This window comes from Bidens hawaiensis, unplaced genomic scaffold (assembly GCF_021521415.1).
Source record: "Bidens hawaiensis isolate Kalapana, Puna unplaced genomic scaffold, B.hawaiensis_p1.1 tig00023535_1, whole genome shotgun sequence".
In the NCBI taxonomy this organism is placed as follows: domain Eukaryota; kingdom Viridiplantae; phylum Streptophyta; class Magnoliopsida; order Asterales; family Asteraceae; genus Bidens; species Bidens hawaiensis.
In genome coordinates, this window is record NW_027505034.1 from 292,928 (window position 1) to 318,627 (window position 25,700).

General features: G+C 34.9%; 3 protein-coding genes and 2 pseudogenes across 3 annotated transcripts; 2 read left to right on the top strand and 3 right to left on the bottom strand.

Annotated features, from left to right (window-relative positions):
• Nucleotides 1–2,188: 2,188 nt before the first annotated feature.
• LOC143610014 (pectinesterase inhibitor 6 pseudogene) lies at nt 2,189–3,059 on the bottom strand (annotated as a pseudogene).
• A 73-nt stretch (nt 3,060–3,132) lies between these two features.
• On the bottom strand, nt 3,133–7,390 carry LOC143610004 (mitochondrial zinc maintenance protein 1, mitochondrial-like). Its single transcript, XM_077084606.1, has 2 exons — nt 7,086–7,390; nt 3,133–3,351 (listed from the first exon to the last, which is right to left on the bottom strand). Exons 1-2 carry the CDS (start codon nt 7,339–7,341, stop codon nt 3,275–3,277), a joined length of 333 nt encoding a protein of 110 aa, XP_076940721.1. The 5' UTR covers nt 7,342–7,390; the 3' UTR covers nt 3,133–3,274.
• A 1,852-nt stretch (nt 7,391–9,242) lies between these two features.
• Nucleotides 9,243–12,265, bottom strand: LOC143610007 (uncharacterized). The gene is made up of 3 exons (XM_077084609.1): nt 11,770–12,265; nt 10,341–10,676; nt 9,243–9,562 (listed from the first exon to the last, which is right to left on the bottom strand). Exons 1-3 carry the CDS (start codon nt 12,182–12,184, stop codon nt 9,462–9,464), a joined length of 852 nt encoding a protein of 283 aa, XP_076940724.1. The 5' UTR covers nt 12,185–12,265; the 3' UTR covers nt 9,243–9,461.
• Nucleotides 12,266–15,418: 3,153 nt separating this feature from the next.
• Nucleotides 15,419–16,307, top strand: LOC143610025 (translocator protein homolog; annotated as a pseudogene).
• A 2,620-nt stretch (nt 16,308–18,927) lies between these two features.
• On the top strand, nt 18,928–22,324 carry LOC143610008 (stress-related protein-like). Its single transcript, XM_077084610.1, has 3 exons — nt 18,928–19,122; nt 20,544–20,777; nt 21,655–22,324. The coding sequence occupies exons 1-3, from the start codon at nt 19,084–19,086 to the stop codon at nt 22,114–22,116; spliced, it is 735 nt and encodes a 244-aa protein (XP_076940725.1). The 5' UTR covers nt 18,928–19,083; the 3' UTR covers nt 22,117–22,324.
• The last annotated feature ends 3,376 nt before the right edge of the window (nt 22,325–25,700 follow it).

Below are 25,700 nucleotides of genomic sequence, written 5' to 3' on the forward strand. Positions count from 1 at the left end.
TTTGATAACGCGTCCAACAATACGGCCGCGGTTGGCCATTTAAAATTAAAGTATAAACCTATTTGTGATGGAGCGTTTTTTCATAGCCGATGCATTGCACATATTATCAACTTGGCCGTGCAAGATGGGTTAAACGTGATCGAAACGCAAAGAAACAATTTTAAAAGAATGTTACGAGATGTTTTTAGCAACAATAAAACATTTTCAAGATACAAAAAATTTTGTGTAGAAGCTAATTGTCAATGGTTGGGGCCAAATTGGGATTGTCCAACAAGATGGAACTCGACTTGTAATATGTTTGAGAAAGCCATCCAACAAAAAGAATCATTAATTGCGTTTCATCAAATTTTGTCAAGTAGGGGTAAATGTGTACCGTACGATCCTAGAAACTGGTTATTGATTGAGATCGTTACGGAGGTCCTTCAAATTTTTAAATCTTGCACAACTAGTTTATCCGGGGTTTACTATCCAACAAGCCCCACTGCTTTACCAAAAATTGCTGTCATGTGCACAAAGTTGAGTGAACTTCATTGTAGGGGTGCACCTTATTTTGATATGGGTGTAAAAATGAAAGAAAAATTTAGAAAATATTTTCAAGAACTACCCGCTGTTTTGACATGTGCTGCTGCGTTAAACCCTTGCATCAATGTTGGTGGTGTTGAAGCTTTAATAGAAAAAATTTGTGATGAGCTAGGGTTAAACGACGATCAAAACCCCTATTATAGCCAAACTTTAAAGAATGCTTTCAACACCACCTTGTCAAACATGTATGATGTCCACCTTACAAAATACGGGTCGTCTTCCCAAATTCATGACTCGTTAAGAGCTGTTGCCCAATCCCAATCCCAAACCGACCTTGAAATGGGGATGTACTACATGATTTGGGAAGACGCCGGTAAACGTCAAAAGGTAAACACCCCAAGCAGTGAACTTGGAAGGTATGGTGGTACCAACTTTGTGAAACACATGACTCCGGATGAATTTAGAAGTCTTGATTTGCTGGCTTTGTGGAGAGGTAAGGAGGATGAGTTTCCGATCCTCGCCGCCATGGCCAAAGATTTACTAACGGTCCAAGCTTCCACGGTAGCTTCGGAGTCTGCTTTTTCTGTTTCTGGCAGGGTTATATCGATTAGGAGGACTCGACTCGACTCACTGCACCAGCTATAGAGATGTCGATTTGCTACAAGGATTACTTGGACTCTTTAGATAGGGCACAACATCAACGCTCACTCGAGGGGGAAATGGAGTATGAAGCGGGCTTGTATGAAGACGAGGTCAATGAAGGACACACTCAACCAATGACCGATGAAGAAGCCGCGTACGACGATTACCTAAGAAATAGCTCGGGATCGGGTAGCGAAGAAAATTAGTTAAAGAAACAGCAAACATGGAGGCAAATCATGAGTAAGAAACAGCAAGTTGTTCATGTAATCGTGTCTAAGCATTCTTTTTCCTAATATGTGCTCTTATTTACTTGTTGATTTGGATTTTTCTAATTTAGTTAAAGAAACAGCAAACATGGAGGCAAATCATGAACAAACTGCGATTGGGAACAACAGGAGCATCTGCTAGTTCACGATTTAATGTTTGTATTTTTGAGTTAAATCATGAACAACAGTTCTTGGCAGAGATTTCTTCAGTGTTAATGATTTAATGTTTGTATTTTTGAGTTACGAATATGCGATAACGATTTAATGTTTGTATTTTTAATGTAAAAACTATAAATGAAAGTTATGTGTTTTTAATCTTTGGTTTGTTGAAAACACATTCACCAACACACACTCATACTCATCTTCCAACCAAAGAACCCTAACAACGAAAGCAAAGAATGGCTTCGGTCAGTCCGTTTTGCCTTGTAGTTACCGGTTTGCCTTGTAGTTACCGGTTTGTTTATACTGTGAAAAAATAATGGTCTTCATTAAGTACAAAATATAAAAAACAAATATTCGTATTTGAAACCGCGAAATTTAAAAAAAAAAAAAAAAAAAAAAAAAAAAACCGGTTAACCTAAAAACCGGTTATTAAAAAACCGGTTAATAAAAAAACCGGTTTATTAACCGGTTCTAACCGGTTTCTAAACCGGTCCTAACCGGTTAGACCGGTTAGGGTTTTGACAGAAAAAACCGGTTATTAACCGGTCCGGTTATTAACCGAACCGGTTTTTTTAAAAAAACCGGTTTGTGCACCTCTAATTACTAGTAAAATAACTAACTTTCGTAACCTTATTAGCTAACTTCATAATTTCTTTCCCTTTTTGCCCTTCAAACCCGTCTAAACAAGTGTCTTCATCGGTAAGTGCACTACTAACCCAAGTAGTTACATCCTCCATTTGTGTATTAAACAACTCCCCGCTAATATGTCTAAGCACCCCTAACGCTTTGTGAAGGTTATCCAACGCATCTCCAAACTCTTCCAAACAATCAAGAACCGCGAACCGGTTTCTTCCCTTCATGGAGTTTTTATTCCTTAGGGCTATTAGGTAACAAGTCGTGTTCTTGGTTGCACCTATTGTGACCGAGACACCGGCGCGGGCCCACTTAGTCGGGTCACGTTTGGCTGCGTTTGAGAATGAGGAAAGAGAGTGGATGCAAAGATCTTGATGTGTTGTTACACTACAAGCGTCTTTAACGTAGGTGTTCCCCACTCTAGATCCCCATGAACATGACGGGGCGGTTAGCCATGATAGTAACATGAACGTTACTAGCATAACGCGAGTGCACGCCATTAAAAAGATGAAAAATTGGAAATTAAAGAATTGTTTAAAGGTTTAGTATGCGACCTATGTAGCTATATGAAGTTGAAGCGATGAACGTCTTTATATATATTATTCAAAAAGGAAGCGGTTCGTTACTTTTGTATGATGTGGAAAGTGTTGAGAAACAAGAAGAGGATGAGAGTAATAAAGAGTGGTAAGTGGGAGGATAATCTGAAATAAATGATGTCTAGATGATCATGTGAAAACGAGGCGGGCCCCACTATGAATTTCTAAAGTTTTCTAGGATATTTGTATTGCCTTATGCTGAAGGAAGCGCAAAAAAGCGCAGATAGCAGAAAGATTTGTTCACAAGAAAGGTAAATACGATACGTGTCTACAACAGTACAACTATAGGTCCAAAGTGATAATAAATAAATAAATAATAAAAATGGAAAAACTTGTTTCAAGTGAAAGGATCTTATGAATTAAGATAAAGCGACTCGAAATAAAGTTATATTAAGTTCAGAAATAAAAACCTCAAAATGATGATCGGTTATCACAAACTTTTTGAGCTTTTCATCAAGCGGGTTTTTTTAAAAGTTCTTCAAAAGGGACTTCGAGTGTTGCGCCTGCGTGGTCTTTGCTTGGCTTTACATCTGCAGAAACAAACGAGAGCAGTGTTATGAAACAAGATGGTTAGATTGTAACGTTGATGAGAAGATAATATAATGAGTTTTAAAATTATATAGCCTAAGTAGCTAACGCCTAATATGAAGTTTTTATGACCGTCATGCTAGACACATGTTTTCGAAATAAAAATCATACCAGGTTACCAACCCATATCATAAAAAGAACATTGTATCTCACAATTTTGAATTTCCCACATACTTTGAAATTTGACGATTTTTGCTCATTTAAAAGTTTAAATGAAAATATTCAGTGTACTGATTATGAAATAAAATATAATAAATTATCCGAGCGTAGGTATATAACTGAGATACGTATTCCAACAGATCCGGTAGCAGATTCTGAGACAAATTATGACCATGAAACTATAGCTTGAAAATTGAAATCATAATGTAATCATTTACATCATTAAAACACAATGTTCATTTCTAATGTTGCAGACTTGCAGTAACATTGGTGATAGCAATATCACCGGTAACGAATAGAAATTGAAATAGAAACTAAAACGGATAGTTCAACGACTGATTTCGGATACAGATTCACCACCAAAAACAAACCGTCGGGCTACGATCCTTAACCGAAGATACAGATTCACCACTCCGGATAACAAATCGTGTCTAAGATCACCACTCGAGATGCCAAAATCGAGCTAGCATAGACGAATCAATTTTACTCAAAATCTATTGAGAAAATTAACCAAAAGAGTTTTCAACATAAATCATCCGCACATCCATTCCTTAGAGTTTGATTACATAGACAATAATGAAAATAAACTACCCACGTTCCGACCATTTAGGAAATAAACTGACCACTACATGCTAACCAACTAAATAGAAATGAAACAAACGAAAACTAAATTAAAATAATAAAATAAACAACTTGGAGATAAACGTGGGCAGAATGTGATGCATGAATTTATCCCTTAGCCACTTTCAAGGGTATCCAAATGGGTAGTTGAACCGACCCGGTTGACCCGCATAAATGGACTGGTCTCACTTGTAAATATAGGCGTGTTTTCTTCGTCCCTAACGGCTAGTGGCTCGTCGCACATGAGGTTGCTATCAATTGGACTATGAACTTAATGCAACAATATCATTTTAATGGCTCATGATAACTCATAAACAAAAGACTGAATATATTATCTTTAGGGAAAATTCTTAAAATGCCTCATTTTTAGAGAGAGATTCCATATATGTCCTCCAAAATTCAAATTCCCTCTTGTCCCTTTATTAACTCGTCTTCAGCTCTACGTTAGAAAATCGAGACGATATGTTTCTTAACTCACCGCATCCCCTCCATATTAGCTATAACCCGTCGCCTCCCGCCATGTTAGCTCAAAACCCATCGTCTCCCCTCCACGTTAGATCAAAACTCGTCGCCTCCACCCTATGTTAGCTAAAAAAAATTCTACCTTATCTTTACTAAAAACATGGATCCAAATCTTAATTAAAAAATATTTAAATATTTTAAATTTTATTGGTTTTTAAGTTTTTGTATATTGGATAATAATATGATTTAGAAAAGTCATGCATACCATCAAATTATTTTATGTGTACCTTTCTTAGATATATTTTTTAAATAAAAATTAGATTTAATTTTTAGCTAACATAGGGTGGAGGCGACGAGTTTTGAGCTAACATGGAGGAGAGACGATGAGTTTTGAGCTAACATGACGGGGAGGCGACATGTCATGAGATAATATAGAGGGAAGGCGGCGAGTTAAGAAACATATCGTCTCGATTTTCTAACGTAGAGCCAAAGACGAGGTAATAAAAAGACAAAGAGGGAATTTGAATTTTGGAGGGACATATTTGAAATCTCTCTCTAAAAATGGAACATTTTAGGAATTTTGCCTTATCTTTATGCTCAATTAATCAGTTTCAAAGAAAATGAGATTCTGTGATGGTATATCTGGTTAGCCTCAATTTCAATTGCAAACCCTAGAAAACCAGTACTTTCGAATTGGAATTGGATTATTATACTTGGAGTTCATATTTCATAAGTTGAGTACCTAATCCAATCATTCAAACCCATTTTGAATACAAATTCTAACTCTCAAAACAAAACCTACAACATTTGAGCTCCTAAAATTGCAGTTTAGGCTCTAATCACATACAGATTAACCATGAAACCTTCTAAGTAAATCGCACACAACAATTAGTGAATCAAGATCAAAAAACGAACCGGATGCTCTGTAAATCAGTAGTTGATAGCATATACTGATATACACATCTAACTGAAATAACAAAACCTACAACACTAAATCTCTTATCATTACAATTAAGGCACTAATCACTTTCGCATTAATCATGAAACCTTCTAACTAAACCGCACACAACGATTAGCAAATCGAGATGAAAATATGAACCAGATGTTATTAAATCAGTAACTTATAATATATAACAGCTGTATCTGAAATAAGAAAACCTACAATATTAAAGCTCCTAAAACTGCAATTTAGGCACTAATCACTTCCGCATCAATCATGAAACCTTCTAACTAAATCACACATAACGACTAATCAAGATAAAGAAACTGAACCAGATGCTGTGTAAATCAGCAATTCATAACATATACAGATCTAACTACAATATTAAAGCTCTTAACATTGCAATTTAAGCACTAATCACCTCCACATCAATCATGAAACCTTCTAACTCGACCACACACAACAATTAGCGAATCTAGATAAAAAATGAGCCAGATGCTTTGTAAATCAGTAATTTCATAACATACACAGATCTAACTGAAGTAAACTTACAATATTAAAGCTCTTAACATTACAATATAGGCACTAATCACTTCCAGAACAATCATTAAACCTTCTAGCTAAACCTCACACTACGATTAGTGAATTAAAATCAAGAAATGAGCCAGACGCTGTGTAAATCAGTCATTCATAACATATACAGATTTAACAGAAATAAGTAAGCTTACATATTAAATCTCATAACATTGCAACTTATGCACTAATCACTTCCACGTCAATCATGAAACCTTCTAACTAAACCACACACAAGTACTAGTGAATCTAGATTAAAAAATAAATCAGATGCTGTGTAAATCAGTAATTCACGAAATAAGTAAACCTAAACTATTAAAGCTCCTAAATCTGCAATTTAAGCACTAATCACCTCTGTATCAATCATGAAATCTCCTAACTAAACCGCACACAACGATTAGTGAATCATGATAAAAAAAATGAACCAGATGCTGTGTAAAAATCAGCAAACCTACATTTAAAGCTCCTAAAACTGCAAATTAGGCACTAATCATTTCCGGATCAATCATGAAACCTTCTGCCTAAATCGCACACGACGATTAGCAAATCTAGATCAAAAAATGAACTAGATGCTGTGTAAATCAGTGATTCATGAAATAAGTAAACCTACAATATTATAGCTCCTAAAACAGCAAATTAGGGCACTAATCACTACCGAATGAATCATGAAACATTCTATCTAAATCGCACACAACGATTAACGAATCCAGATCCAAAAACGAACGACGTTCTGTGTAAACAAGTCATTCATAACATATACAGATCTAACTGCAAGTAAATCTACAATATTAAAGCTCCTAAAACTGCAGTTTAGCACTAATCATTTCCACATCAATCATGAAACCTTCTAACTAAATCACACGCAATAATCAGCAAATCAAAATCATAACATATCTATACACTTAATAATAATAATAATACCGTAACCGCCGCGTGAATTGAGCTTCGCCTGAACAATCATATTAGAGATGAAATCAGCCGCCTCACGTGCCTCATCTAGAAGCTTCCGAATTTCCGGTTCCGAAGTCACGTGCCGATTCTCCTCAAACTTCTTCCTCACCTCCGCGGCTGAGCCGTTGAGCATCACGGTGTCTCCGGCGAATGATTTACGAGTGGCTCTGAGAAGCGTTCGGTACGCCGCCACGCTTTCGCCGGATAATAATCCTTTAGCTGCCATCGTTGATTTCTGTTAGACGGTTGTTCTGTTATTCTGTGATAATCAAGCCGCCGATGATTCAAAAGTTACGATGCCGATTACGTGAAGTTGAGGGGTGATAGTGGCCAGTATTAATAAGGTGAGGGTAAATTTGTAAAATAAGGGTGATATAAGCCGAGCTCGAGCCTAATTTACACGGAGCATGGAGCTCGAGCTCGAATTATTACGAGCTCTATTTTTAAAGCTCGAGCTCGGTTCATGAGTAGATTTTCAAGCTTTGGCTTGGCTCGGACTCGAATCATTTAGGATTGTTAGTTTTTATATATTTATAATTATTTTTATACACTTTTTTTCAAATTCTTTTAGAATATTGTATATATTAATTAATAATTATTAAATATATATAAAAAATTATATAAATGAAAGACTCGTTTAGGCTCACAAGCGGGCTCGAGCTTGATAAGTGAAGCGCAGGCTCGTTTATTAAACGAGCTTACTTTTAGGCTTGAGCTCAGGCTCGGCTCGATCTAGCTTTTTCACGGATCTTGAATAGCTCGCGAGCCGACCCAACCTCAACTGGGCTCGAGCCGCGCATTTCAAGCTTTGTTTCTAAAGCTCGAGCTTCAGAGATGAAATTCCAAATGTCCTTGACGCCAAAAAAATTATCAACGTTACTGTAATTGTTGTGAGACGTTTTTTAAAGCATGGCGTAGGCGGACTCGTTTATTTATTATTAATTAATTAATTAATTATATATGTTTATAATTATTATTACATATTTTAATAAAAAAGTTAACGAGACTAAGCTTGACTCTAGCTCGTGTGTTGTGCTTAGACGAGTCAAAAGCTTGGCTCGAGCCTGATTGTGTAGTTTGTATTGTGTAACCAATACATGAAAATCCAAAAGAGTTAAAAGTTAAAAATGCATTCGGTTCTTTAAAACTCAACAGACCTAAACAATTTTTCCATACATGACTCAAGCTCAGGCTCAATGAACGAGCTTTATTTTAGGCATAAGCTTGGCTTAAGCTCAATAAAGCTCGGCTCTATTCGAGGTTCATATCAACCCGATCACAAATAACTCACGAGCGGCTCGGGTTGTTTGCACTTTACAGTCTACGCTACCTACCTTCAACCACCTTATTAGAAATGGTGATCTTTGGTTGTAGTCCATTCATGTAGTAAAATTATTGCAAATATAACAGCATCTTTTTTATATTGTCTCCTAGGGATGGTTAAGGATGTAAAATGGATGTGCATAAGTGAGTTAGTGTTTTTATTCAAACTATTAAACTGATTATATCAAATTTGTTTGGTTATGTTAGTTATCAATTAAAGGAGACCGACGGGGAAAATCGGAAAACCAAGTTATGGGGTATGTTCATGGTTTGTTTTGAGCTTTTTGCGAGCCCATCTTGAGTAGCTCATGGGTTGATCAACTCGTTTACACCACACGCGCATACAAACAACTAACAAGGGATAATCATATGTTATACTGAGGGTGTTTCACATCACTACCAGTCTTACCACAACCAAAATATCATACAAACCACTACCACAGTCAACAATACCATCATTTGACCAATAAATTAGGGATATTCATTAAAATGTACATATAAACAGGACTGTCAATCACTCTTAAAAACAAAATCACCAAGCCTTGACCAATCAGTAAAATATAACAAGTCACAAAAAATGGACGAACCTGAGAGCGGTACTTGGCGAATATCAGAAAACTTTTCTACCTCGATACTAACAGTTCACTTATCGCATAGATAATAAGAGTTAACTTTTACTTAATAAGTTATAACAGAAATTAATCACATCAACGAGTAACTTACTTTCACATTTTGTTATCATATACAAAAAAACTTGGGTTTTTTTTCCAGTTTTTCGTGTAAACTATTGTATGTCTCACCTTCTATAGCAAAATATTTGATGACGTGGTGGTGTGCCACATCATCATTTTTACCTGCTACAGAATGCTGCTTGCATACAATAGAGAGAAACAGAATATTCTTTCTTGTATTCAGTAACAAAAAGGTAAAAGTAAATCATATATTGATGTAGTAAAGCCTGATATTCATATAACTATAACACTCCGTATGCAGAGACGTGGCTAATATTAAAAGCCTGTTTCCTCAAACAGCATCGATCATTCTAAGCTCGTGTTTCTTGCGTCGACACCTGTGATGAGCTTTTTGCAATGTATTCTCACCAATTCTTTCCATATTTACAGCATCTGATTTTAAAAAAACAACAAAAAAATAATCAGAAAAAATGTGGAAAACAGCCTTATAAGCTTCTTGTGCTTGCAGCATAAACAAAAATAATAATAATAATAATAATAATAATAATATCAAGCAACAGATGAATTGTATGAAGGTGAGTGACAATAGATCCACCATTAAATGCACTTTCACATGTTGGACTCGTCACAAACCAAGCATCATTTTTTAACGGTTTTGATGTAAACTTTTAATGTTGTAAGAAATATTTATGACTATCTTGATAAATTCTTGCAGACAAAAGTCACATAATGTTAGATGCAGTCCAAGTATTGTGTGTATATAATGATATAATTCCCAAGTCTATGATAAAGTACATATCTTGAAAGTTAAATCTAGAGAAAACAATGATGTTGCATTTAGATTATCACGTTACATGGATATTGAACATGAATTGTGTTACTAGTAGTCCTAAAATTTGCAGAATCATATGACCCAAGAATTTACAAACCTCCAAACTTGTTGCCCCAAAACAACAGCCTTGTATCTATAGGTTTTGGTGTAAACTATACTTTTGTAATGAACTTTTATGACTACTATAATAAGTTCTTTAAATATAATGACAGATGCAGTTCAAGTATCTTGCGATATAAATAATATAACTCCCAATTCTATAATAAAGTTCATATCTTGACATTAAGAATATCACTTTACATGAATCTAGAACATGAATTATGCTACTAACAGTTCCAAAATTAGCAGAATCATTTGATAAAAAATTTATGAATTTACCTCCAAGCTTGTTGCCCCAAAACAACAGTCGTGTATCATCCTCTTCTTCATCAAACTCGTCACCGTACCCAAACTCAGCATCCCCTCGATAACCAGGTTCACTTCCATACCCTGATTCATTCCCTTGATTATCCAAATTCCCATAATGATGATGATGTAATCCAATTACGCTACTCAAATTCTCCCTATCAGTATTCTCTCTCCTCAAACTCCTACCGGCAACTTCACTGGCATCCGACGCCCAATTCACATCCCCTGCAGCTCCCCCATTCACAAACAACTCGCCACTCGAATCCGTACCAGCATTAGTCGCCATCATGAAGTCCGAACAAGTACCTGTTGGAGATTCGTAATTATAAGATAATCTGAGAGTCATGAAACATTTTCATATAGAAATAATTCAGTGGGTTTCCTCACTTCCTGAAATTTTCAATCGGATAAAGCTCGGAAAATTGACAAAAATCAAGCATGAGTATTTGTGTGAATTTCGAAAACCAGAGAGTTCGAACAAGTGAACAAGAAATCGTATTTGCAGGTTAAAGGCAAAACTTTCTTTTGCAGTTGACATACTAAAATTCAGATTTTAAAAACAACTCCACCCAATTTTAATTACAAATTTCACATGTGACAACCCAAAAACTAAAACTTTAATGAATCATAATGAAGCTCAAACTCAGCTATAGGCTGCCCCCTTGGTCCCTGCATGACTGCATCCATAGGCGCTGCCGCTAGGGGTGTAAGCGCGCAGAGCTGCTCGTGAGTGACTCGAGATCAGCTCGTTGAAAACTTGAATCGAATCAAGCTCAAACCCGAGCTCGAGCTAGTATTAAGACTCATTTAATAAACGACCTCGAGCCCGAGCTTCTCATATTGAGCTTGATCCAGCTTGCAAGCCTAAACAAGCTTTTTATTTATATAATTTTATTCAACATACTTATATAATATCTTGTATTATATATATATAACATTATGATCAAATTAGTTAGGTAATAAATATTATACTATATAAATAATTATATATATATATATATGTATATGTGTGTGTGTACATATATAGTTATAAAAATATATAAACTAAGTAAATGACTAATTAATTGATTAGTAGATAATAAACGAACCGAGCCCGACCTTGAGCTTGAGCTCTCTAACGTTAAAACAAGCCGGGCCCGAGCTTGAGCAAATACAACTTTAAATAAGCGAATCTTGAGCCTTAACAAGCTCGGGCTCAGCTCATTTCACCCCTAGCTGCCCCGGAACCCGATCCCCCATTGCTCACTTCTTCCCTAGAAACCAATGAGCTCTAATCCCGACGATCATAATAAACTCTAACAAACGTCTTTAATGAACATACATTACGATCCACATTGGTCAACAAGTCAACCCAAATTACACAAATTAACTAAAAGTCTAAAACACCAACCAACATTACCATACGCATTCGACGCACCAACGGAGCAACACCGCCTCCTGGTCCCACTCTGATCACTACTCCGTCCCGAAACCGACCTCGACCCACGCCTCCGTCTCTTCCTCGCCATCCAATGCATCCGATCACGCCTCGACTTAACCGAAGACCTCGACCCACCCCCACCACCATCATCATCAAACAATGAGAGTCTCGACATGTCGAGATTCTCAATCGAAAACGACGTCGCTCGGTCGGACAAACACGGGCGTTTGTGAGGCTTACACGGCGTTGAATTGGTGGTGGTGGTAATGGTGTCTGATTTGTCTAGGGTTTTGGTGAATGATGATGTGTGGAGATTGAATGGCTTCCAGCTGTGGAGCTTGAATATGCAGGATTCGATTGCGTGACGTGAGCTTCCGATGGGTTTTGGTGACATTTGATTGATTGATTGATTCGATTAGGGTTTTTTTGAAGGAATTGAGAGGATGGTGACAAGTGGGATTTGTTATCTTCTGAATAAAAACCTCGTGTACAGAAAGTATTATTGTATAAGGTCATGTGTAGTGGGTCTTGGGTTTGGGTGGCGCGAACACTGCCCCCGGGACGATATTCAGGCGAAATGGGGCGTGGGTGATGAGTTCTTCTCGCCTGACATGTCTATGTGTTTTGTTTGTTTATATTATTATCTATAATAATATATATAAATGAAGACATAAAAATCTTATGTGTCGCGATGTGGTCGCTCCTTTTTTTTTTGAGTCACCAGATTTGCTTGATTTTTAAATAGAGGCTTCTCATGCATTTGACCCGAATTCATGGTTATGGGTCTTACCAAACCCAGATATTCCTTAGACGGGTTATAACATCATTAAATAAAAAATTATTTTCACCGAATTATTGATATAAAAATCCTATAAAATAGGATATAATAAAAATTAATATCTTATTTATTTTGAAAAAAGATATATATATTATTTAAATTAAAAAACCAATTTTATAGTAAAAAAAAATAAACGGGTATTGGGTCTCATCAAACCATAAATATATTATTAACTTTCATAAATATTATTTATAATTAAATAAACCAATTTTATAGTAACAAAAATAAACGGGTATTAGGTCTCAACAAAACCATATAGTTTTTAAACCGGGTTATAACATCTCATTTATTTGTGAAACAATTTTTCATTAAACCATAAATATATTATTAACTTTCATACAATAAAAAAAATATAAATTCAAAAAAAAATATAAATTCAAAAAAAAATAAAAATATTAGAACAAACAATATAAAACAACCCCGTAATACGGGGGATAAAAACTAGTTATATATATATATATATATATATATATATATGTGTGTGTAAAAGAGATATGTATATGTATGTGACATAATTGTATGAATAATAAGTTGATGAGATAGTCCTTCAAGTTGCTAAAAATGATCATAAACAGTCATTTCAGAATTCAGACGGTTGTATTAGAGTAGAGGTGCATAAATCGGTTTAAAACTCAAAACTGTTTTGGGTTGAAACAGGTTTGGTTTGGTCAACAACAGTCAAATCTGATTTATGGTCGGTTTCGGTTCGGGTTGAAACCGGTTTCTTTACCATGTACAATCGGTTTTGGTTCGGATTTTGACTGGTTTTTGCTCGGGTTTGGCCGGTTTCGGTTTCGGTTAACCGGGTTGGAACTGGTTTTGGTGGAGAAAATTACAAACCGGTTCCAAACCAACGGTTTCAGTCGGTTCCAAACCGGTTTCTGCATAATCGGTTTCAGTTCGAATTTTGGGTTGGTTCAGTTTACCGGTTTATTTGTCCACCTATGTATTAAAGCACTCTTTTGCTCGTTCTCTATAAATATATGATTGGATTTCGTAAATTATATGGTATGATTTTAATTTATTAATATTTTTTGAAAATTATTACGAGTGAATAAGAGAGAAAAGATAATAATAAATGTATCAAAATTATTATTTAATTAAAAATAAAAGAGAGAAAAGATAGTGATTATTAGTGTAATTATATGAATATGATAGGAAATGCACTATGAATGCTCATAAGGCACATAAGTGATTGGCGGTTCTGATCATTTGATGTACTGTCTAAACTCTAATTCTATTGACGGTCCGTTATACAACTCGTTGTGAATGTGTTCATTCATCCGAATAACCCCTTGAACATCTCTCAACCCTATTACACTCAAAAGTTAAATAGAATACTTTGTTATTGCATGTTCTTGGTGTTTTTTAATAACTTTATCATTAGGAGACATGTTTATTGCATGTTTTTACCTTCCTTTTTGTGGTTGTTTATTGAATATTCTGTACGATTGTATACTTAATTGCTTCGTTTGTGGATTTTCCGGAGTTATTGATGAAATGGGAACAAGTTGGATTATATGGATGAGCTTTTGTTGACAAAGAAAAATTGTGCAAGTTTGAAAGCGTCACAACCGTGCCCAAGTTAGCCATGATCGTGGCTCTCAATGATGATGCACCCCTACACCCACACCACACCCGAGGAAATCTTATTAACCACAATCGTGGTCGGGGCCATGGTTAAACAAATCTCTTGACTGACCACGTCATCAGTTCCATCTAATTATTATGACCATGCCCGAGCTCACCACAACCGTTTCAATTGGTAACTTGACAAGATCTAATAAGTAACAAAGGTGTACGATGTCAAACATTGTAAAGATAACACTTTAAAAAACATCTTGTAAAAAAGCCGATTTCATTTATCATATATGGCTAATAATATTGATTGAGTACTAAAAAGTAAAAACTTCCACATGCCTATAAATCTATAATGCCACATGTTGGTACTATATATAAAGGACTACTAGTTTGTGAGCCCTTCATGTCTCATCAATTGTTTGTCCAACCAACCTTGTTACATTTTTTTCAAAGTGAGGACAATACATTAATGAATAGTTAAATTTATAGTATACATCAAATAACATTTTTTTTAAAGCAAAAAAGTACATAAAATTATAAAAACAGACTTTCATAAGTAAGTTTTACTCCTTGGGTCATTTTTGCATGTTCCAACTTACTCTCTCACAAGTCTATTAGATTCTAATGTTAATTTTGTGTTCGTTCAACTTAACTATAAGTTCATAGCACATGATTAATACAAAAGTTGTGATCAATGAGATTAAAATTTAAAATAACACATAACCACGTTAATTATTCAATCAAGCAACGTCACTAATATATATCTATTTAAAAAAACAAACCTGTTTTATATAATTATAATAATTTGTATATATTATGTTATGTATTGATATGTATATGTAAAATGTTGAACATATAAATAAGAAATGATAAGTTTTTTCATGGATAAGAAAATATGAGTGTTTTTAACCAGTTAAAACTAACCCAACCGTCTAAATCAAAGCAAACTGGCCGGTTTAGCTTGACCATTTTAACGATTCGGTTTGGTTTAAACCTTAAAACTGACCATTTAACAATTTTCGTCTTTTTAATATGTAATCATATATGGTTTTCAATTTTCATGAACTATTAATATTATTTTAAATTATTTAAAACAAATTAATGATTTTGAAAGAAAAAAAATAGCTCAAACTTCAAAAGAATTATTCACTCGTCAATTTTTCCACACCATCCAACATGCCACGTGTGATTACCTACCAATATTCCCGCGAAAAAAACGTTCTCCATCGAAAACACATTTCCTAAAAACTCTCTTTACCATCCCATAACAAAAGTCACATGTTATCTCCTAAAACATGTCCTCTAACTACTCAAAAATCGAACCTAATCACGACATCATGACTTACAATGCCGCAAGAACACGATCCCAAAAGAAACCATCAATGGCAAGTCGCGGCTTCCGATCCCTAAGCTTAGCCATTGTGGTACCCGTGGGTCTCACCCTAAGCATCATCATATGGCTAGGAGATAGCAACACATATAGGACCCTTAACCCGGCCCTTTTGGATCCCACCCTTGTGGGCCATATACCTAACCTCTGCATCATCGGCTTTGTTAATGGGATTATCGGCTTGGCTTGTGTGGGCCGACAGTGGGTTTCATCGCACACCCATGGCTATGGTTATGTACTTGGCTCAGCTTGGGCTTGGATTGGCTTGGGACAATATTTTTTTCAAAACAGGCCCGACTCAGACGGGGTTAGCCATGATCGTCGGCCAGTTAGTTACCATTTTATTATGTTCATATATGTTTAGTCGGATTAATCCGATAGCCGGTGACCTAGTTAAGCTTTGTTTTCTATGGACCGGGTTTTTAGCGGCTGTAAATTTATACTAGGTACTTTAGGATATTTTGGATGTCCTGTTTTATAAACTTGTAATAATAGATGATTAGTTATTGAGTGTTTTTTAAAATGTTTTAATTTGAAAGCTTTCATCTAATATTCCATTTTTTATGAGCTTACGGTTATTTTCGTATTTTTTATTGGTATGGGTTAACCTAATACCATCTTAAACCGGACATTTAGGTTCTCATGCAACCATAAGCGATATGTGTTGGTTTAATAGGTGGTTATTAAAAGAGGTTCGGTCTTTTGTTCGGTTAAATTGGTTTATTGATGCCTGGAGTTATGTCCATATTTTTTTTGGGTTAAATTTGTTTTATATACACTAGACTACATCTAGAGGTGCACAAATTGGGCTATGTCCAAACCTGTTCAAGTTGAATAAGTTTTAGGTTGAAAATCGTTTTTTTTTAGTTAGTTATGGTTCGAGTATTCAATTATTATACTTTTTTAACGACGAACTTTGGTTCTGGAAAGCTCTAAGGAGAGTTCGATGTTGTGAGGCCTAATTCACCTAGTGATGCTTCACTTAGACTTAAAACTCGGAATCTAGCACATGAGTGGGATTCGAACCCACAACATCAAACAGAATAAAACATTATATGAACTTAAGATAAAACTCCTAACTACTCCACTAAAGTGTGATTGATTCACTTATCGTACTAATTATTGTGATCTAGGGCTCAATTTGTTTTCCTCTTACAAAGATGTTTGTCTAAGAAGGCTAAGATAGAAAGCTACCAAGAATTTAATTGTGTTTTTATGTAATTTGTCTTTAATAGTTTTAATTGGATCTAACGAACTGCACAAAGTTCATGATCTAACATAACAACCGTGTTTTATTGCGCTTAAAACTTTGTTTAATATCGAAAACATACATCCAACAACCCAAAATGCATAAATTGTTGATCATTATAATTAAGAAAACATAAAATAAGAAAAAAAATATATAACAAAGCGATAACGTTTCAACGGTGAAACTAAATAAAATATCATATGGCCTGAAAACCTTGGTCTAGCTTAGGGGTGTTTAACAACCTCGTGTTGAGCCATTTATAGGCATGACTGATTTAAAGGTGGCTTTCAAGTCGGGCAACATGTTTATAAAACTTACATATAAAGACACTCATTAACCATTAAAAGGTGTTATTTAAGCGCACCATACATACTTCACCTTCCGATTCAGAGGTAGTATTTTTATGATATAATTAAAAAGCTACCAAACAATCCGATAATATTTGATTTGATAATTAGTTGAGTTATAACTTATAAAACGTAAAAGTTTTGATAATGATTTGAAAATCTAAACCAACCTACAATAAATATTTTTATAGGCCGACCACTAATAATAATAATAATCAGTATGATTTAAGGATCCCATTATTCCCATCACCATCTCTTCACGGGTCCATGTTTATGCCACAAACTGTTTCTTTCTCATATAATATACTACCGATGTCGGTCTCTAGTGTTTATTATATTATTATTATAAAGTATTATTTAATTATTTGTTTTTTTGAAAGACAATAAAACTGAATATTAGTAACACTCAAAAGAACTAGCTAGAACCTAGACGATCATCTTCTATTAATTAAAAGATTTTGGTCCACGTTCAATTTTAGTCGTTCTAATTGGTCTTATAAAAGAAATTTAATCTAGTCTTAGTGTTTAAACTTTAAAGTAAAATAAAAGTAGCATTTTTCGTAAAAAAAGTGTCTTGACTTCCCGTCCAAAGATAATAATTTTTTTTTTAAATGACGTTTGGAACTACCTCAAATCTTTGAGTGGACTTTCTTAAGACAGGATGTCACCATGCATACTGATTTAGACACTCCATATATGTTTCCTTCAAGATCATCATCAAGGAAATATACCACTGTGGGGAAATCTATTAAGTCAGGTTTCGAAATGAGAGTGTAAGATCGTAATGCTTAACGATCACTCTCATAGTCAATTCATTAGTCCAGAGAAAGGAAAAAATAGCACATGTTACACAAAAATACTCAAAATGGCGTAAAACTAACGTTGGAACTAATGAAAACAAAAACCGGTCCGACAGAATTTGTGGACCTTTAAAATCGCGTCATGTGTTAACGTATTAATGGATCCAACGGAATTCGTTAAAGAACCGTCAGATCCGACGGAATTCCTCATATTCTACATCTCGACCCCTAAACCTCTATAACCAACCTCAATCTCCATCTTTCTTATTTCTCCACAAAATCAATCAAATCTATTGCACAAATCGCTTAGTTTTCGATAAAACACAACCATAGTGTTCAATTTAACTTAGAACTCAAAATCAAAAACCCCTGAATTGAAAATATAAAGTTTGACAGACAAATTAAAAAGTTGGATCCGACAAAATCATGAACTAAACTGTCGGATCCAACTGATAGCCTGTACTAATCCGTCATATCAGTTTTTGTTTCGTCATATATGACGGAAAAGATAACTATTTTGAGGTTAAACACAGACTATTTCCGGAAAATATTGGGTAAAATAGGCTATTTTGAGAATTTAAAAAAAAAAAAGATAAAAGAAAAGCCAACCGTGATTAAAATATTTAGATATATAATATTGATTTATTGAAGATTGATTACATCATTAATTTGACTCTTTTAAAACGTACAATTAATTAATATATCCTCTTAAATAATAAGAGTATCAACTCTCAACAACATTTCAAAGTCTTAACATCAAACTTGCATGTTAAGTATTTGGTGCTTACTTGGTCATGTCATATTCCCAAAACTAACCTTACTAAGTTACTATCATCCCACGACACGTGTAATCATCACAACACCCGATGAGTATTCGGTTTTACAATCTTAACCCTCGAGTTTTCTCGAGTCTCCCGCACCAGATCCAGGCTCTTGTATTAAAGGCAACCATAACAACAACAACAACAATAATAATAATAATAATAATAATAATATCATTCCAATAATAATAATAATATTACATTACATTGGCTACATATTGCTTACTGTTCATCTTCCTTATTGAAATCTCTTTAAGCTTCTCTTCAATGGCGGATTCTGAAGCCACTCAGACTACCGAGCCTCTTGTAAGCTTGTTCTATTCAGTTTCTGACTAAATATGAAATTAATTGATGTTAAACGGCGTCGTTTTGCTGTAATTTGTACTTGATTTTTACATATGAGATCAGTTTATAGTTTATTAAAAAATATTAAATCAATTGCATGTTAGTTTGATTTATACTTGTTCTTCCGGTTAAACGGCATCGTTTTTGCTGTAATTTGTAGTTTTGTACTTGATCTCTACATATTAAACATCAAATAAGTTTTTGAGAAAATATCAAATCAATTGCATGTTAATATTATTTCTATTTATTTTTCCGGTTAAACGTCGTCGTTTTTGCTGTAATTAGTACTTGATTTCTAATTTGTTACAAAATATTGTTACAAAATATTAAAATTAATTTCATGTTAATTTGATTTCTACTTATTATTCCGGTTAAACGTCGTCGTTTTTGCTTTAATTTGTACTTGATTTCTACATATTAGATCAGTTTATTAATAAAATATCAAATCAGTTGCATATTAATTCGGTTTCTACTTGTTTTTTCGGTTAAACGGCGTCGTTTTGCTTTAATTTGTACTTGATTTCTACATATCAGATCAATTTATTACAAAATATTAATCAGTTGCATGTTAGTTTGATTTATACTTATTATTCTGGTTAAACGTCGTTGTTTTTGCTTTAAATAGTACTTTGATTTCTAATTTATTACAAAATATTAAATTAGTTTCATGTTAATTTGATTTATACTTATTATTCCGGTTAAACGTCGTCGTTTTTGCTTTAATTAGTACTTGATTTCTACATACCAGATCAATTTATTACAAAATATAAATAATTGTATGTTAATTTGATCTCTCCTTATTGTTCCGGTTTAAACGTCGTCGTCTTGCTGTAATTTGTACTTGATTATTACATATCAGATCAATTGGTTACAAAATATCAAATTAATTGCATGCTAATTTGATTTCTACTTATTCTTCCGGTTAAACGTTACTGTTTTGCTGTAATTGTACTTGATCTCTACTTATTAAATATCAAATAAGTTTCTGATAAAATATAAAATCAATTGCATGTTAATTAGATTTCTGCTTATTGTTCTGGTTAAACGACGTCGTATTTTGCTGTAATCTGCTATAATTTGATCTATTAATATCTCTAAAACACTATTTCAATACGTATTTGCTTGTTCTTTACACAATATAAACACTTGTATATAAAACAGATTCGTACGGAATCGTCTAGTTCTTCACAAATAGATTCACAATTTTCTCTTAATTCCTCTGTTTAAATGAGAAGTTAATAAATTATGTTTTACTGAAATATTTAAATTAATATTTTTATCATGACAATTTGATTATTTTAGTGTTAGATCTGGTGGTTTTAAATAATTTTGTGTAATTTCTGTTTAATTGATGTGATTTGAATTTGATTGTGAATTTACAGGTGCAGAGTGATGGAGGTGAGGTGACTCATTTGAAATATCTGGATTTCGTGCAATACGCAGCGGTGTATTTCATTGTTTGTTTCGCAACTGTGTATGGATACGCGAAGGAGAACGCTGGTTCGTTGAAGCCTAGTATTCAGAGCGTGGAGAACTCGGTTAAAACTGTTGTTGGACCGGTTTATGAGAAGTTTCACTATGTTCCGTTTGAGGCTCTCAAGTTCCTTGATGTGAAGGTGCGTGTGTTCGTAGTTATTGTTCCTCCTTTTGTGATTGTATGGGTATCGGTACGAGTTACTAAGTTAGTAACTAGGAGTGTAAACAAGCTGAGCCGAGCTGAGCTTGACTTGTTTTGACTTAATAGAGCAAGAGCTTGGCTCGTTGACTTAATAGAGCAAGAGCTTGGCTCGTTGACTTACTAGAGCTCGAGCTCGGCCTGTTTTGACTTGCTAGAGCTCGAGCTCAGCCTGTTTTGACTCACTAGAGCTCAAGCTCGGCCTGTTTTGACTTGCTAGAGCTCGAGCTCGGCCTATTTTGACTTGCTAGAGCTCGAGCTCAGCCTGTTTTGACTTGCTAAAGCTCGGGCTTGGCCTGTTTTGATTTGCTAGAACTTGAGCTTGGGTTGTTTTGACTTACTATAGCTCGAGCTAAGTTCGTTCGAAGCACCTTTTTTAAAAATTTGAGTTCCTCTCAGAGGTTGTTTTTTAAGCTCAAGATATATCAAGTAATTTATATACATTTTTTATAGAATATATACATATTTTTTGAAAAAAAAATCTTAAATGAGCCCAAGCTTGGCTTGAGCTCGTGTAGAACCCTTAAACGAGCCAAAGCTCGGCCGAGCTCTGCAGTTTGAAATTGATAAATGCAAGTCCAGAAGAGGTAAAACTTAAAAATGCATTAGGCTCGATGGCATAAACAAGCTTCTCATACAAGGCTCGAGGTCAAGCTCGTTAACTCAATGCCGAGTTTGCAAGCCCATGCTCGAAGAAGCTTGAGTCATTTCAAGCTGTTTATCGATCCGATCCCGAGTGATCTTGAGCGGCTTGCAAACAACTTGGCTCGTCTATACCCCTATTAGTAACTAACTAGCGGTGGTCTCATAACGTGTAGGTGGATGACTTGTTGACCGAGCTGAACCGTCACGTGCCATCAGTGATAAAACAACTTCCAAGCCAAGTCAAATACACTGTCCACAACTTCCCAGAAGTAGCGAAAACAGTGGCTTCCGAGGCACTCAAAACCGCCACAAACGTGACACACACATTGTACGTGAAGTACGAGCCGACAGCTAAAGAACTCTACAAGAACTACGAGCCAGTAGCCGAGAAATACATAGTGTCCACATGGCGTTCGTTGAACAAACTTCCCGTGTTTCCTCAAGTGGCTCATATTGCCGTCCCAGCAGGCGCGTATGTACTTGAGAAGTATAACTACACGGTCGTCTACTCCGCGGAGAAAGGTTATGTGGTGGCTCAGTATTTACCGTTGGTTCCGATTGATAAGATTGCTAAGGTGTTTGAAGATGGTGAGAATGAGTCAACGGTTGGTCAAAGTGTTGAGGTTGAGACATGAGGTGTGTTTGTGTGTTACAAATTGTGTTGGATAATCGTTTGGTTTTAGTGGTGTGGTGACTTTTGTCTTTGTGGTTTATGGTTAACTTTGGTATAATATAAGTAGGTGGTTTTTGTATAAAGTTTTCATTTGGGTAATTGTTTTTGTTTTATACTTTAGGTACATCATTTTAACATTTAAAAAAAAAAGAAACTCATTTAATAGTGAACTAGGTAACGAAATTCGTCATGTTGCGGTAGCGTAAAGACGCGTATTTGGTAGGTTTCAGTTAATTTGTATATGCACCAGCATAAAATCTGAAAGCAAATATGTAAATGCGGTTAATTTATATATGCACCAGCATTAATTTTTTTTTTTCTCATAAAACATGGTATCTATTTTTTCATTATATAGAAACATAGATATTACATCAACAATAGCAGGTAGGCGGGCAACAAGCTGTGCCGCCACCCCTTTCTGAATTGCAAACCCTAACCTGCTAAAGACATACCCCTGCCCCTTTGGAGTCGACACATTGCTATGCACAACCCGTTGGACCCTGGTTAGAAAACGGATAGCTTCCGGTGCCAAGGAGCCAAAGGTATCAAAAGCCAAAGGGACAAAAAAATGTCGGTTCTCTGAAAGTAAATATGTAAACGTGCAAAGCAATATCGGCACATATATAACTTACGATTTGCATGGACGTGGGTTAAGCGAAATTACATATACCAATTATGTAGCCATGTGTAGGTTGTTTGATGATTAAAAATAGGGTTTCAGGTAGGGATGAGATCTGTACGGCACCGAAAATTTCGATCCTGAAAATTGCAATTTTTTGGTACCGGTACATATTCGGCTCGGTACCGGTATTAAAGGTAAAATTCGGAAAATACCGGTATTAAAGGTAAAATTCGGAAAATTCTGGTACCGTACCGATACCGAAACTCAAAACTTTGGTACCAATTTTAGTCTATGTGTTTTGTCCTGGGAACGATGACTTCAACGATAAGTTGAGCCACGCTACTCGTGACTATTGCAATGGTGTGTTAGCGTCATATTACGTAATATGATGAGATGAATCTTGATCATAGCTTCAACACAATATATATAGCCTTACTAGAGACTTTTCGAACTTTCTGATAGTTAGTAGTACCTAGCCAAACCAAAGGCTGGAAAGAGCGTTTAGACTACTTATACCTCTCACTGGGAATCAGAGAAAGGAGAGGATAGGACCGGTATTAGCAGAATAGATGGCTTCCTAAGAATCCATCTGATGGTCTTAAGCCCCACCTCGGTAGCTCAGCGGTAGAGCGGCCTACTAACTAATTACGTTACGACCACTGAACAAACTTGATTGACGAACATAGTTTATGCGCCGCTAATGTAGCGGCTTGCCGAGCATTTGACAAACTCACATCATCCATTTCAAAAGGGATTTGTCCCTGGGGGACACAGGAGCATAGCCTTACTACAGTTTAGATTAGGTAGATTATTGGGAATATAAGTTTAGTATTTAAGTTGTGTGGAAGAAAAAGATATGTTGGAATTTGTGACCATGGGCCACCAAGTTTGCATCATGTTTAGTGAGGCTACCAACTCTTATTTACAGCCACTAGAGTTCAATTAGACAAACATCACTGGGCCCAAGTCCATCTTTTAATCAAATTTGTGGTGGTGAGCAATTGAGCATTGCTTCTATTATTTTATAGTTTATAGATTCATCTTTTTGACATTAGCTTTATTCTTTCACTTTCACTAAAGAAAAGATGATAAAAAATTATAATAGAATATTAGCACACTATTTTCTCCTATTGAATTGAGGGTGAAACTATAGAGGATTTTGATGGTTTTTCACTTTCTATGGGGTGTTTAGGATTACACATCTTAGCCTACTTATAATTTATTAAAAAGTTAAAAAAAAAATGTTTGGAATTACTTATTATATGAAAAGGAAAAGTTGATAAATTATAAACTTTAATTTATAACTTATTGTTATATGTCATAAGAAGGTATAAGGAATCCCAAACACCCCCTCTGTATTGCATATGTGGTTTTTTAAGTGATGATACATTTAGTCATTCTAGTTCCTTAAGAGTTGATAGAATGACACGTGGCTGCATATTATCGAATAATCTTATTGAAAACGGATACCCTTCCAAGTTCCAAATGTTGAGTAGGTGGATTGCTGTGTTCGTTACACGTCACCTGTAAAATCCAACCATCATACTCCTTGAAGTGTTTTACTACTAACTGAAATGGACAGTTATTATTTTTATGGGTACCATAACGTCTACTTGAGATGAATGTTGTTACATGACCCGCAAAATTTTCTTTAATCTTTGGTTGAGTATGACAACACCAATCTCATGACATCTGGTTTGCACTTGATTAGGGGGGAAACATTGATATATTGCTAAGAGATTCAACACATGATAACATAGTTATCGTCAAAACACGACATCGCTAACTAGTTTTTTTTTTATTAAGATTGATAATGTATATGGTGTTGAAATTAGTAACATGAAGTGAGAATTGAATGAATAGCATAAAGGAACTTCTAGTCTAATATATGGCAGTTTTGATGGAATATTGGGTCGTATTAAATAATTGGCCTAATCCGTATCGTGCCAAAGAATTGACAGAATCTATTGTTCTGTTAAATAATTAGCAGAATCTTGTATTGTATCAAATAGTTGGCTGACAGGTGTATCGAAGAAAACCTTGACTGACATGTAAAACGATGCACTTATACAACTCGTATAGGCCTATACGACTCACATTACCACACAACTCAACCATGCCTGAAACCTCTTCACATTTGTCGGGTTGGCAAAGCATATATGAGTCGTAAAATGTCTTTATAGATTATGACTTGAGTATATAAACAGTACACAACCAGTTAAACTTATAAATAGCAAAGGGCTTATAGCCCAATGGTATCAAAGCGTTTGATAAGGAGACATGCCAAATAGTGAGGGTCCAAGTTTCATAGTGAACAAAATTTATATAAATTTTCATTAACAAAAAGTTTTATAAATTTATTTCTATGTACTATACATTAGAAATCGGCCTTGAATAAGTTTTCTTTTTAACTTGTTCATAGATTCCACTTGAGCACTACATGTCTACATCACCACACCTTTGTTATTCACTTACTCGTTCAATCTATGTCATACTTATCTCATCATTCACAATAATACTTAATTTTTTAATATCATTTAGTATAAGTTCATTATTTGTTGTTCATGGCCTGTCTCATGAGTCACAAGCGTGCGCTCACTCACGCAAATCATCATGGCGGTTCACCCTCTCACGTAATGTTCATAAAAAAGTGAAACCGTCGTCAAGCCACCATGTTGGATGTGTTAAATGTTTAGTGAAAATTTTGGTACATCGAGACAGCTTTAATGTTTACCAATATCAATATGGCAATATATTTTGGTCAGTTGGTTAGTTAACTCCTTAGTTAAATCAAAGACATATCTTTTATATGAATATGAAGATATAGGAGTGTTTAGTTGTTTACGTATTGATAAAATACATAAATAACAACCATACATCATGGTTTGTGTATGTTTTTTAGCAACGAGCTTGACACGTTTGGT

Coding starts and splice junctions, on each gene's coding strand:
- LOC143610004 (XM_077084606.1), bottom strand. CDS start 7,341: ATGGCAGCTAAAGGATTATTATCCGGCGAAAGCGTGGCGGCGTACCGA. Junction 3,352..7,085: donor CAATTCACGCGGCGGTTACG/GTATTATTATTA, acceptor TTGTTTCTGCAG/ATGTAAAGCCAAGCAAAGAC.
- LOC143610007 (XM_077084609.1), bottom strand. CDS start 12,184: ATGTCACCAAAACCCATCGGAAGCTCACGTCACGCAATCGAATCCTGC. Junction 10,677..11,769: donor TGGTGCGTCGAATGCGTATG/GTAATGTTGGTT, acceptor AATCTCCAACAG/GTACTTGTTCGGACTTCATG. Junction 9,563..10,340: donor TTGGGGCAACAAGCTTGGAG/GTAAATTCATAA, acceptor TTTTAAAATCAG/ATGCTGTAAATATGGAAAGA.
- LOC143610008 (XM_077084610.1), top strand. CDS start 19,084: ATGGCGGATTCTGAAGCCACTCAGACTACCGAGCCTCTT. Junction 19,123..20,543: donor CTCAGACTACCGAGCCTCTT/GTAAGCTTGTTC, acceptor GTGAATTTACAG/GTGCAGAGTGATGGAGGTGA. Junction 20,778..21,654: donor TCAAGTTCCTTGATGTGAAG/GTGCGTGTGTTC, acceptor CATAACGTGTAG/GTGGATGACTTGTTGACCGA.